This window comes from Rissa tridactyla, chromosome 2 (assembly GCF_028500815.1).
Source record: "Rissa tridactyla isolate bRisTri1 chromosome 2, bRisTri1.patW.cur.20221130, whole genome shotgun sequence".
Taxonomy (NCBI): domain Eukaryota; kingdom Metazoa; phylum Chordata; class Aves; order Charadriiformes; family Laridae; genus Rissa; species Rissa tridactyla.
The window spans coordinates 61,229,611-61,244,218 of NC_071467.1; the positions used below are offsets into that span (position 1 = coordinate 61,229,611).

A 14,608-nucleotide genomic window follows, 5' to 3' on the forward strand; every position below is an offset into this window, starting at 1 on the left:
AAAGTCAACTGAGCAAATACATGTGATCATCTCAGAATTAAGGAAAAAAAAATAAGAAAAAACAGACCTTTTAAAGGTCATCTTAATTCTTATTATGTGCCAGAATGGTGAAATTGTTATGCTATAAATGGGAATGTTTTTTCTTTTGGAAAATCTCGCTGTTAACAAGACCTGAATTTATGAATGGGCGTTTGAAGGAGTCCTTCTCTGTTAGGTACCCAATGTGTAGTGTTCATCCTCTGCCATTCTTAAAGTGCTTAAAGTGGGTGACACACTTAACATATTTAATCTCCAGAAACAATAATTTCAGGTTCTGACCCATATGACTACAGTGATCCAGTTGCAAAGTGTTGTTTCTAGTTTGCAGCAGCAAAAGTTTGAACAAAATTATCATTTTTGTCATGTTCTACCCTAGGGAAAATATTGAATGTAAATTTAAGTGGTAGCTATTGTAATACACTGTACCCAGAAATGCACCAGGGAAGTTCATTCTGAGACAAATTTTGACACTAGAAGGGAATATAATTATAGGACAAAACACAGACCTTTTCTTATAAGGAAAATCAAAAGTGTAATTTTGCATGAGTTCCAAGGAAGTAAAATTAGTTGAATGAGAAATAGAGAAAAACATTACATGAGGTCTTGTGGCTCTTAAGGAAACACAACATTTAAAGAAAAAGTCATACTATTTGAGAGCCTATATAGTATTTTTAGAGATTGGAATCGCATAGTGGATGAGTTTACATGGGGTCTAAGCAATTTCTGCCTTGTAAAGATATGAAACCTAATTCAACATCTCTATGTTCACTCATGGTCTGTAACAGTCCCCTAATGGTAAATGGAAAATATGTTTCAATGAAATCAGAAGCTGACATAAGTCTATGTTACTATTTATTACTCAGAATATTTATTATTTTGGGCATTAATAAATGTCTAAAAGTGAGGTATAGTTTATACCATTGAAGATATTAACTCAAGCTTGTAATAGTTTCCTTTCTTTCTCCATCCACACTTGGAAATCAACTATGCATGATTTTTCAGATAGTAATGCATAGCACCACTGTCATGGGTAGGACAGTAAATGGCAGATACTAGTGGATCTGGACTGATGTTTATTATTTATTATTAAATGAACTCTCACCTTTTATCTTTTAAAATTAAGTATTCAGGATATTAGCTTTTTGGTCTAATCAGTTATTTGATCTAAACATTCCTGATGCAAACATTTGATAATTTGGTGGGATTTTTTTTACTGTCATTCTAATTTCATTTTCTATATCAACTTCATGAAATAGCATGTGAATCTTTTAGAAAGGCAGATAAGATTATTAACAATACTTCTTTGAGAAAAGAACTTTTTTTTTTCTTCTTTTCCATAAGGAGTCCTGAAATAGGAACCTTGGTAGTATTGAGCTACTGTGGGAAAGTTCCACTCTTCTTGGAGGCATGTGGAATCTGTAAATACAAAAGACAGAGACAATGTGTCTTATAAATAATTTTCATCTTGTTTGGGGGAATCCTGAGATTCCTTAATCTTCTTTAGATTTTTGAGAATAAATATCCATGAAGGAGAAAAATCTTGGTTTCCCTCTCTTCTCCACATGCACAGGTTTACAGTACATAAACACCTTCTATTTCTTTTTGTATTATCTTTAACACTGCTACATTAGTCCCTTACTGTTTTGCCTCTAATCTGTGCTCCTGAGAGATACCCACATCTGTCCTTGGGAAGTCTCCATTGATTAAAACCATCAACAACCTTGTAATGTCTCTCTGTAGCATCATTATAGCAAATTGAGTGAGGATTTAAATAAGACGACAATAATAATTTAAGAGTCATGTGTACCTACCTTAAAATAATTCTATCTAGGTCTTCCATTTAATTAAGGTTTGGAAAAAAATCCTTCCTTATGTTAATACTTATTGTGCACTTGCACTAAAAAAAGATTGATTTTAAGCAGCAATGAAGAATTTTAAAATATTCTACAGAGAAATGCACACACAACCTATATTAATTGAGCTCTCAATTAGTGATGCTAAACAATGAAAGCAAGGAAATGCACAGTGAAGCAGGAAATGTACCATATGTTATTGTATACCTGGGCACAATGGGGACACTATCTTAATGACTTTCTTAATGTTCCTGTTGTACTAGATATTGGTGGACATATGGTATGCTTCCTTTTTATACGCCTGTACATTTTCATGATTTTTTTAGCTGATTTTGATAGCATTTTCTGTTTGTCTGCTGTTAGGAAAAGGGCTTTAAAATGTTTTGCTTATGTATCTGCAGTTCAAAACCCATGCATTTTATTTTGCTTATTCATTTGTACCTCTATTTATTTATTTATTTATTTTTCTTTCTAGAGCAGTTGCACATTACCTTTATTACTGCGCTTTCCACAGTTTTAGTGCCTGTCTGGCAGTAACTGGGAATGCAGTTGTGTAGTCCTTCCATGTACAGAGGGGTTTTGACTCACTCTGAGTGAGGCAAAACAGACAGCTAAAGCAACATCAGCAGTTGCAGAGCTGACGGGGCCTTGCACGACCAGGATGGGCATTCGTGCAATTGGCTGCTTCCCTGCCTGCCCTGAGGAACCTTGGCACGCTCCAGTTGGAAGCAGACATGTTTCCCATTTCACCCAGCTCCTAGTGCCCTTCACATGGCTGAGGGACAAAACAGAACAACTTCTTGCCCCATCCCTTCCCAGATGCCAGGGGTTGTCAAGGACGGCTGGTGCAGACTAGCAATGGGAAAGATTTCCCTGATTTTTTTATGGCACAAACTCCTTAACTGTTCACATTTAAATAAGCTATTAATTACTACCATCACATGGAATACACACATTAAAGTCACAAAAGTGCAGAACTACTAAAAGGAATTGCATCTTGTAAACAGAGAAGAGCAATTGAGCCAAACCCTTTTGATTTCCATGTTACATACCCCAGCTATACCTTGGCAAAATTCCCTTCCACAAAGCAGTGATGTCAGGGATTCGTACAGGAGATGTTTGAAGACTGCTATAAATCAGCATGGAAATGAAAGGAAGTTGTTGTACATTAGCTTGTCAATAGCACTCAGGTTTTGTGATTAATTACAGATTGTGACTAGTTTTTTAGATAAGATTTTCTATATGCTAGTGATTTTGAGCAAGTGTGTATGCTTTTGTATAAACACTCAGGGCTTACCATTCTATGTATTCATGTACTGTTTTTAGTAGCTCGTATGTGTAACTGCATTAATTTGATTATGAAATAGAGATCAGAAAAAAAGATCAGATGTTAGACAGACTAACATGACATCTAGAAACACCAGACTAAGTGTTTCTACAATGTTTAAGTAAGAAATACTTTAAAAACAAGTAGCTCTATTTGTCTTGAAAATTTCCTATGTGTATTCTCAGGGAACAAGAGGTAACGTAAGCCCATAGCCATCAGTTACTGCTAATATTTTTCATATATATTTAGTTTACTTTCTTTAAATTTAATTTAGAACTCTTTCAGCTATTAGTTTTAGGGATTTTATTTTTAGTTTATATTAATATGTTTTAGATTAGTTAAATGAATGGAAAACGAAAGAACTAGAAGTGATATTGCACTAATATATTCACATAAGTGTTTTTAATAACAAAGAGTTGTTAATAGAATTTATCTATAATTTTAATAAGGCAAAATTATTATTTGAAATCATTAAATTAAGGTAATTAAAAAGGAAAAAGCCTTCTTTTTCAAAAAAATTCCAGTGAAATTTGGTAATGACAACTAAGTTTCTGACCAGCCTAATCTTGTGTATCCAGCAGGGTGAGGAATTTGCCAGCTTATTGATTCTTACTGCTGTGGGGCTTGGCAACCAGTCTGTATCTGGAATGATTAGTGGGCATGTTCATCAGTAGACAGGAGCATCATGGGGTCTGTGGCACTGTAAGCAGTGATATTGCTACATTAACTCAAAGGCTTCTACACTTTGGCAGCTTACTTAACCCAGAGTGATTTTGACATGAGATGCTGGGTTTTTCTAAGAACACAGTTGTTTTCCAAATAGTAGGCAGATTAGATTAGGTGTGTATGCATAATGGCATGACCGACCCGTTGACACTGCCAGGAGCTGGGTTCTAGCTACGAAGAAGTAACTGGGGACCACCATGTTCCACAGTTCAGTGAAAACTCTCAGATTCCTTGACATGTTCAGAACTTGCTCACAAGACTTTTAGGGTCCCAGAGTCAAGACTGAACCGATGGTTTATGAACTCCCTTTTCTGAAAACCTGTTCCTGTAGAAAAGACAAGAAACACAGGAATTGCACTATGGTTTGCGCTAGGATTTCAATGGAAGTTCAAAGATGACATGGAGAGAATTGGAGATGTATGCCCCTAAACTCAGTTAACCATGGATGAGACAAAAAACTAGTAATATACAGAAACAGTTTAGATCTGCCAGGAATTATTCATTCTTACATGCAGTTTTCTTGGGTCACTTTGTAGTGTACCTACTTTGGGCAGTACTTAAGGTCCTAAATCTTGCTAAATCTGCGTTGTTCTGTGCAGGGCTACTGTCTGTTCACTGTGTTCTGAATTCTGGAGGGCGTAATAACCTGTTTCTGGTGTGCAGCTTGCGTGGATGTTGTTGTTCTGCTGCACATTGTTATTGAGAATGTGATTTATCAACCCCAAATTTATAAAAAATAATGTATTTTTAAGCATGATTATGTTTTAATGATAATCTTGATGATGATTATGTTTTTGTAAATAAACTCTCCCTATTGTTATTCATGTAATATGAAGACATTATACTGCACTAGTGGCTAGAATTCGTTCAAGTAAGGGGTTTGAGATATTTTTGATCTTTTTCACTATTCTTCACTTTCCCTTCTTCCAATAAAAAGACTATTAAGTTATACGTAAGTACTTTAAATATATCTTGAACAGCAATAGTACGGCTGTTCAGAACTGTCAGTCAATAAATAATGGCTCCTAGTCATCAAAAGTGAAGCAAGCAAGTATTGCCTGCCTCTCACTGTGAAAGACAATTCCAAGTAATTGCTCTGAAACCCTATACTTTTTTTCTCCTTTATTAAGGAATCAGTTGAAAAAGAATCCAATGTGTACTATAAAGTTAACAATACTGAAAGATTTTCTCATCTAAATTCTACTGTGTCCTACTGAAACCTTTGTCTTAGAAGAAATTTGATCTGTGATCGTTTTAAACTTAAACTCGCTTTTCTGCTTAGTGTTGTGGTCACACTTTTTAAAAAATTTCATTTCAGAGTAAAAAGACAGAAGAAGAACTCAGGATTTGGGACCAGACAAAGTTCCTGGTATGTTGCTGGAGATTCTACCAAGACAATGAGTGAAGATGCGGGAGATGAGCAAACAGCCCTGCAGCAACAAGGCTAACAGTAAAAAGGAGGGACAAAGAACTTACACTCTTCATAAAGACTTACACGAAAATTTGAAGAAATGCATGCCAGACATATATGGGAACACTGTATGCATTGTTTCTATGTATTCTGGATTTTTTGACAAGAACCAAGGAAAATACGCTCATGTTAGCGTGTACAAACTTAGAATTTTTGTTGGCAATTGTCTATCTTCCTTTTCCAATTGTCTTAATTGCTCTCATCTAAAGCAAAGAGTGGACTTTTATTAACATTTTCCAGAGTTTCTCTTTGGGAAAAAATACTTTAGAATGCACATGACATATGAGAGAGATTCACATTTAGTCCTGGGAAGAGTGTGTCTGAAATGGAAGTCAGTGGTTTGTTTCTTTACTTTGCTTCTGTCTTTTTTTTTGTCCAGTAATGGGCAAATAAGTCTATTTCTTAAGTTCCCCAGTTCAATCAGGTTGATATGCATATTACACCTTTCCTTCATTAAAAAAAATAATCATAACATTTAAAGGAGAAAAGTAATTTTATTTAAAATACCTGAATATTATCAATTATACATTTAGATTAAAGGAATACCCTTTCTCTTTGTGTTTCTTATATGCATGACATAATAGAAATACATAGAAATAATGCATCTCAAATTTATCTTAATGTATGTATCACTTTTTTTTTTATTTGAGTTTATTAATTGTGCATGTAAAAAGTGTAAATATCACATAGGAAGTAACATGAATATATTAAGACAAACTGCAAAAGCACATTTTGAGAATTTTAGAAAATTCATGATTTATAAAAACAACAGCCACTTTCAGCCATCAAGTCAGACGTAAATTATAATGGTTTGCTGTTTACCATACACTGTTGTTAATGAGTATATGCATATTCTGAGAACTTGCTCTAACTGCTCAGCAATATGTTTGTTTCATGCCTTATATCCCTATAAACTGAAAACTTCTTAGAGAATTCTAGTTGTATTTAAAGCCAAAAATATTTATCCTGCCACTAATATATTACGTTCTCCTTCTAAGCCTGATGCAGAGGTTACGTGATCTCTTGATTTTTCTTGTAATTTACCTAGGACAATGTAAAAAGAAACAATTATTTTCACAACTGGTAACTGTGCGGTAGAAATCTTTGTGAAGTCAGTGTATGTATAGTTAAAATTTTCTTAGCTTCAAGTGCAGGCTGGTCAAGTTCATGAATGGAAGCATTAAAGATTATTAATTACATGGGAATCACATTTTTCCCAGGAATCCCCAGAGCTGCAAATGGTTGGAGGTTGGATCAGCCAGCAAGCTCTACTGGTTCTTATTGGCTCTGCCTGAGTACCAGCTTTTGACTGCTGCTGGACATGGGATGCTAAAGTAGAAGAACTCATGTTCTTAACCTTCTTCCGTGTTTACAAATGCCGACCTAATCCCAGCCATCACCTCTCATCATACACTAAAGGATACGTGATGAAAGGATGTTATCTTTCTTTGTTGCCAACAGCTGATACACAGGTTCATCAACAAGGTACAGAGAAACTGTGAGACAATTTATTTTTAAAGGGCATTTAAACATTTTAAACTCACAACAATTGACAATAAAATAAGATTCATAATAGTTACTTTTTTTTTCTTAATCCATACTTCCTCCATTTCTTAGCTTACTGGTTCAAAGAACTCTGGCCTTGTTCCATGCATTGTGAAGTGACACACTGAATTTCTCTAAAACTCCATCTGCTTTGCTTACGTGAGCATTTTCATGACACCCCATGTGTAACATAGCTGTATTGAAAATGTCAATGCGCACAATGGAAAGTGCATAATTATTCATTTTCAAAGGCTGTAACAGACAAATATGCTTCTATGATTGCACAGAAGCACTTGAAAATACAGTAATGCCACAAAACAGCTTGCTGATAAAAGCTTGTATAGTTTAGATAAGCTTTAGAGGCAAGACCTTTTTTTTTCTCTGACAAGCCATTAGAAATATGATTCTTTTAGAGATAAGGCCCTAGGGTTTCAGCAATTGGGCAAAATCTCTTTAAGCTCCAGGGTCTCTTTTCAGCCCACAGTAATATCTGTGGCTAAAAATCAAGTCGAGTAATTTTATGAGTTAGTGGGGAAGGTAAGGTTCTGTCTGTTCCCCTCTGTATCTTTGTAAGAAAAATAAATAATGTTTAATCGATGCTGGAGAACATTCCTGTGCTAACAGCTTGGTAGTGTAACATGGATATTGATGAAAATCAAACTAGACACTAGGTTCTCCTGCTGTACCATATAAACCTTTCAAATATGTTCACTGTATTATAATACCCAGTAGGTGTGATATACTTGGCTAGTCCAAAGGTTGTGGTGGCAATAAAAAGATCATCAGATGATCCTAATTTTATAATTTATATTTCAGAATATCAATACATTATCTTTTTTTTTTCTCATGAGGAAACTATAGTTTCTTGTGTGGTAGTTAATATTCATATTTATCCCACACACTTCTTTGTAATCACTTATTGATCATATCTTACTTTCAAGTGCCTTCTTAGTAGTGTTATTTAAGTTTTCTTGCTTGACTGTGATAGATCACACAAGATGCTTTCATTTTTCATAATTGCTCCCTATTCCCTGAGTAAGAGAAGACTCGGCTACTTCCATTAACTACATAAAATATTTATTTCAGCAACTACAAACACAGAGAACTTCAGAGATCCCTGTGAAGAAATAAACCCATAAATTAGTCACTTGAAAGTAAGCCAAAATAAGATGATACACGATTGCCCTGGCTGCAGTTGAGAATGTCAGAAAATGTTAATTTATGACCTTTTCATCATAATACTAGAAAGTCTTCTGATCTTAAATATACATCTATGATATTTGCTATATACCAGTATTCACATCCATTCCTCTTCACATTTTACACACGTGCGGTGAAGACACACAGTTTAATGCAGAAGTGACTTGCTCAAGGTCACTAAGGATAAATATGGGAAAGTAAGGAAAACTCCTAACTCTAAATCTGGTTGTAAACCATTGAGCTGTTCTTCATCTTTTGAGATGAGTCATGCCTAAAGAAGTGGATTGCCTCTAGATAAACTTCACAAAATCTAGTCTTTTTTGTTTTCCTTTTAAAGATGATAAATAGTATGAATCTTTTATATGGATTTGTTTTACAAACCAATTATAAACACAGTAATAGTAAAACCTACAAGTAATTTTCACAATTGGCAAGTTCCATTAAACCTTGTTTAATACCATAAATGTGTGTATTATTTAATATTGGTACAAATGCGGAAAGATGGGAAAGAATGATTTATGTGGTCTGGTGGTTATGTAGTAGTTGATAGAGAAACAGTGGTTAACACTGTGTTTAGAACAGAGTAGAATAGAATAGAATAGAATAGAATAGAATAGAATAGAATAGAATAGAATAGAATAGGATAGGATAGGATAGGATAGGATAAGATCCAGTTGCAAGGGACCTACAATGGTCATCTAGTCAAACTGTCTGAGCAATTCAGGGCTTACCAAAAGTTTAAAGCATGTTATTAAGGGCATTTTCCAAATGTCTCTTAAATACGGAGATATTTGTGACATAAAGACCACCTCTCTAGGAAGCTTGTTGCAGTGTTTGACCACCCTCTCAGTAAAGAAATGCTTCCTAATGTCCAGTCTAAATCTCCTCTGGTGCAGCTTTGAACCACTCCCATGTGCCCTATCATGGCATCCCAGGGAGAAGAGATCAGCACCTCCCTCTCCATTTCGCCTCCTAAGGAAGCCGTAGAGAGCAATAAGGTCACCCCTCAGCATTCTTTCCTCCAAACTAGACAAAGTCCTCAGCAGCTCCTCATAGGACATTCCTTCCATCCCTTTCAACAGCTTTGTTGCCCTACTCTGGATGCATTCAAGGGCCTTCACATCCTTCTTAAATTGTGCGACCCAGAACTGCACACAGTATTCAAGGTAAGGCCACACCAAGACTGAATACAGCAAGATAATCACCTCTTGGATGACTGGTTATACTGTGTTTGATGCATCCCAGGATGCAGTTTACCCTCTTGGCTGCCAGGGCACACTGCTGTCTCATATTCATCCTGCTGCCAACCAGCACCCCCAGATCCCTTTCTGCAGGGCCGGTCTCCAGCCATTCCTCTCCCAATTTATACTTGCGCCCAGCATTACTCCATCCTAGGTGCAGAATCTGGCATTTGGACTTGTTAAATTTCGTCCCATTAATCATTGCCCAATGCTCCAATCTATCTAGATCCCTCTGCAAGGCATCTTGTCCCTCAAGAGAGTCAACAGAACCTCCCAGTTTGGTATCATCAGCAAACTTGCTAATGGTGCATTTAACTCCTGCATCCAGATTGTTGATAAGTATTTTGAACAGAACTAGCCCTAGAATTGAACCGTGAGGAACACCGCTGGTGACCAGTCACCAGCCAAATGTAACCACAATCATTAGAACCCTCTGGGCTTTGCCTTTCAGACAGTTCTTCACACAGTGCACCAAGAACCCACTCATCCCGCAGCTGGACAACTTGTGCAGAAGCGTGCTGTGAAGGACAGTATCATAAGCCTTACTAAAATCCAGAGAAACTAACGCCATTGCCTTCCCTTCATCCACTAGGTGGGTGACCTTATCATAAAAGTATATCAAATTAAACAGGACTTTCCCCTCTGCGAATACAAGTTGTCTGCAAAGTTGACTTCCTCCTTCCTGACTAAAGCACTACTTTTCTGAGGGATGTCTCAGTGTCCCTCTACAGTACTTTTGTAAACACTTTTCAAGATACGTACCAAAACCAACATTTACTTATTCCACTGTTCACTTACAAACAATAGAATAACTATGAAGACCATATGACCAGTTCTGAGCTTTGCCTCCAGTAGGGTGGGAGCTATCACAGTTAATTAAAACTCATGACTTTTTCCTACTGAAATCTCTACCCTTTTATTCCCCATTCCCCAAATCCTACTGTCTCCATGACTTCCATGCTTAAATTTTACCACAATTGAAGGCTTATCTCAGAGTAACCTGAGTCTATTTTCCTCAGTTTGAGGGGAAAAAATCCTCCAATACTAATTAAAAATATGCCAGTGAGCAATTATTTCTCAGGAACTATGAAGATTCTTGGATGCTTTTTACCATTACAGACCTTTTTTCACATGACTTCATGAATTTTATTCAATTGAAATCAAAATGGTATATTCATATTTTTGTCCAATCTAAACCAAAGTGATCTAATTCAAGATCTAATTTCAAGAGATATTCTGAGTATGTTCAACAAATATAACTATGTTAGACTGCAAATGTGATTCAGGTGCCTGCTTTAATCATGAACAGAATATTTTCCAGGCAGTGCCATTTCAGGAACTAATTGATCGTAAGTAGAAAAGGGCCATGAATGACTGCTTATGCTAAGATTGGATAAAATAATTCTTAAAGTTAATAACATTTGAATGGAAGAAAATGCAGATAAGAAAAGTACAAACAAAACCATGCTACTTATCATTTAAGCTTTGCGTTTTTTCTTTGTGAGACAGTCTAAAATGAAGAGCTCTTAGCATACCATCAATCAGTGAACACATCAGAAGATAAAAGTAGATTTACTAATCTTATTAACTCAACAAAATGCTATGGTAGACATACAATAGACTCTATTTCTGTTAATAAATGAATGCTTTTCTTCCAGTCAGATAATCAATAAAAAAACAAATGGATTCAACAGCCAGTGTTCTACATATCTTCCCATTACACATTGCACAATTTTATTGGTACCCACAAACAGAATATGAGGCACAGCTTTGAGAGTTTTGAAATGGCAGCATACTTCTGAAGGCCACTGTAGTTGTTCCGTACTGTCCTGCTGGCTTTGATTAGAGCCCAATGAAATCACCGAAGTCTCTCTCTCTCTCTCAAAAAAAAAAAAAAAAAAGTAATTAGTGCCATGATAATTCTCTAAGAAAACAAATCAGAATAAAGAAGAATCTCAAACTTCTAGTTGTCTGCCCTTAAAAGAAAAAACAAAGAAATGCAGTATCTATAATGTCTTTTGATGTGTCTTAGACATGTATTTTGAAACATCCACCTTTAAAAACATTAAAAAAATAATCCCAAAAGTTTTTTCACATCACTGTAAATTTGTATGATTAATCACATATTTTGTTATTTTCTTGCTGTACGCTAATTCTGCACCTTATTTTGCTCTTATTATGTATAGTTAAATAGATTGTTAAAAATCATATTGAGTGGAATAGAAAGTATAAATGCTTTTACTACATTTAGTGGAAAAAAAATTATTTGTTTTCCAACTTAAATTACTTATGAAGGCTTACGTGTAATTAGGTATAAATAATCATTGACCAGATTCTCTTTTTGCAGTATTGTGGTGGGTTAACTATGGCTGGCTGCCAGGTACCTACCAAGCCACCCTCACTCTCCCTCCTCTACAGGAGAGGGGAAGAAAATAAGATGAAAGAGCTCAAGGATCAAGATAAGGACAGGGTGATTGCTTACCAATTACTGTCATGGGCAAAACAGATTCGACTTGGGGAAGTTTAATTTATTGCCAATTAGTAACAGAGTAGGTTAGCGAGAAATATAAAGCAAAACTAAAACCACCTTCCCCTCCCCTGCTCCTCCCTTCTTCCCAGGTTCAACTTCACTCCTTCACTCCTGACTCCTCTACCTCCTCCCTTAAAGCAGCACAGGGGGATGGGGAATGGGGCTTGCAGTCAGTCCATAACAACTCCTCCCTGCTGCTCCTTCCTCCTCACACTGTTCCCTTGCTGCAGTGAGGAGTCCCTCCCATGGGGTACAGTCCTTCATGAATTGCTTCAATGTAGGTGCTTCTCATGGGGCATGGTCCTTGAGGAACAGGCTGATCCAGCGTGGATTCCCTAAGAGCTGCAGCTCCTGCCAGGGGCCTGCTCCTGTGTGGGGTCTCCACAGGCTGCAGCTTCCATCAAGCATGTCTACCTGCTCCAGTATGAGGTCTTCCATGGACTGCAGGGGGACAACCTGCCTCACCACAGTCCTCTCCAGGGCCTACAAGGGAACTTCTGCTCCAGCACCTGGGGCACCTCTTTGCCTCTTTCTTCTCTGCCCTTGGTGTCTGCAAGGCTGCTTCGCTCACTCCTCTTTCTCACAGCTGCTGTGCAGCATTTTTACCCTTTCTTAAATATGATATCACAGAGGAGCCACCAGCTTCGCTGATGGGCTCAGTTTTGGCCAGTGGAGAATCCATTTAGGAGCCATTTGGAACTGTCTCTGTCTGACATGAGGGCAGCTTCTGGTGTCTTCTCACAAAGGCCACCTCCACCTGCAGCCCCCTCCACATTACAAAAACCTTGCCACATAAACCAAATACAAGTTTCTTTATTCCAGTAGTAATACATTTCTTTCTGGAGTAATTTGAACAGTGGATAAAACATAAGTTAGACTCAACTTACCCCAGATTTATGCTACCATTATTTTATTACTGTGATCTCTTGTAAGCCATTGTATCAATTGTTTTGGGGCTATAGGAATTATCCAACACAACCCTGGTTGTGCTGCAGTATAGTGGACTGCTCCAAAGTGGTCAAAATTTATATATTTATCTATGGCTGATAAGAGCTGTTTCCAATACTGTCATTTATTACACTAATTAGTGATGAAAAGTCAAGGGTACAAGAATGATGCTTGATCAACCACAGAGAAAGCTCACCTCGTTAATTGCTAGTAAATTACAATTGTTTCCAAAAAAACATACTGTGGGTTTCTGTTCTGTTAATAATATAGGCACTTTGTATAACTTATTAGTATGTTTAGGTTGAAGTAAAGGTTATATTATGTGTTGGGTTACTTTTTCTAGCAGTTTCATTCAACCCTGGCACAGGCATGTTAGGTAAAATCTTGTTTTTCTCTGCACTTAAATAACTGCATATGTTCTCTAATGAGAGATATTTCTAGTGCTTAAGAAAAATGTATTTTATTCAAAGTGGAATAGATTCAGAAAGAATAGTTGAGGAAAACTCTTTTTATAATGCCATTATCTTAGTAAGTATTGCTGAGTAGCTGTGAGATAAATGCACTCCACTAGAAGGCAGAAAAATCCAGTTAAGAGAGAGCTAGAACCAGTTATCTTCTTGTGTTTTGCTTTTCTGTTTGTTTGTCTTGCATCCTGGTTGATAACTTTAATTGCAGGGATTTGAAATAAAAGTAACTACATGTGATTTATGAACCTTACCTTTCATTTGTTGTTCTTTCGTTTAAGTGTCTCAAACTGCTGAGCTTTACAATGAACAGAAAATACATTCAATAACAATATGATTTTATTTGATTTTTTTCAATTTTTCTTTCCGGTAAGGAAAAGTTACTTTTTTCTTTTTTTAGCTTTGAAGTACTTTTTCTCCAGCTTTTCTGACAAACTGAAAAATCAATTATTGCAATCCTTTTTAAATGGTGCATGGAACAGCATAGGCTTCTGGATAGTTAAAGTCATCTATCCAAAATTACCATATAAGAAACTCAAAGTTTGTTATATAGCATGTGGTTACCAAATACAGCTAAAAAAAAACAACAACAAGAAGCTGAAGGTTGTGGGGGTTTTTTCGATATGTAGTCTCTTTTCCAGTGCTAAGTGACTTTATTTTATTTTTAATAAGAATTGTAATTGTGAACTCTGTTCTTCTTGCTCCTCTTGATCACTTTCTGTGTTTTATCTTTTTCTCAGCTTGTTACCATGTAAAGAACTCGAGCTTTTTGCTTCTCACTACAAATTTATTCTACTTATGCTTTTGCCTTCCTCATAAAACCCCCAACTTTTCAGTCTCTGCAATCAAATTTTAATATATTGATTTTAACAATTTTTTAAATTCTGAAACAAATTGTTTTCCTGTACAGTTATGTTAAAAAATATTACTGTTTGTAACAAAATTGTATTTTAGTGTACATTAACTCATACTATCTCCTTTATGCTCAGCTATGTAACACGTACTGGTATATGTTTTAACTGTCTTTGTTTATTTCTGATGAATCAAGGTTTGGAACCCTTTTCTATCTGTACAAGGCACCTCAAGAATATCAACTTATAAAATTTTAGAAATGCTCTATGTAACCATGGAAGCAATAATGTTACACAGTTCTGTTTTCTTTTTAATTTTTTCATCTCTATCTTTTAACTCAAAGTAATTTTTATTTTTTTGTAATCTAATTTTAGAGGACTTTTGTCAAAATATTCCCAAGGTAAAAAGACAC

The 14,608-nt window shown here is 36.0% G+C and overlaps 1 protein-coding gene across 3 annotated transcripts in view; it reads left to right on the forward strand.

Annotated features, from left to right (window-relative positions):
• The window catches only part of CCDC102B (coiled-coil domain containing 102B), a 181,384-nt gene extending 167,021 nt beyond the window's left edge, over positions 1-14,363 (forward strand). For all 3 annotated transcript variants that reach the window (XM_054192308.1, XM_054192310.1, XM_054192311.1), the window contains exon 6: positions 5,264-14,363. In XM_054192308.1, coding sequence (XP_054048283.1) covers positions 5,264-5,350 — 87 coding nt within the window. In that variant the 3' untranslated portion in view covers positions 5,351-14,363. The remainder of the gene's footprint in view (positions 1-5,263) is intronic.
• Positions 14,364-14,608: the final 245 nt, after the last annotated feature.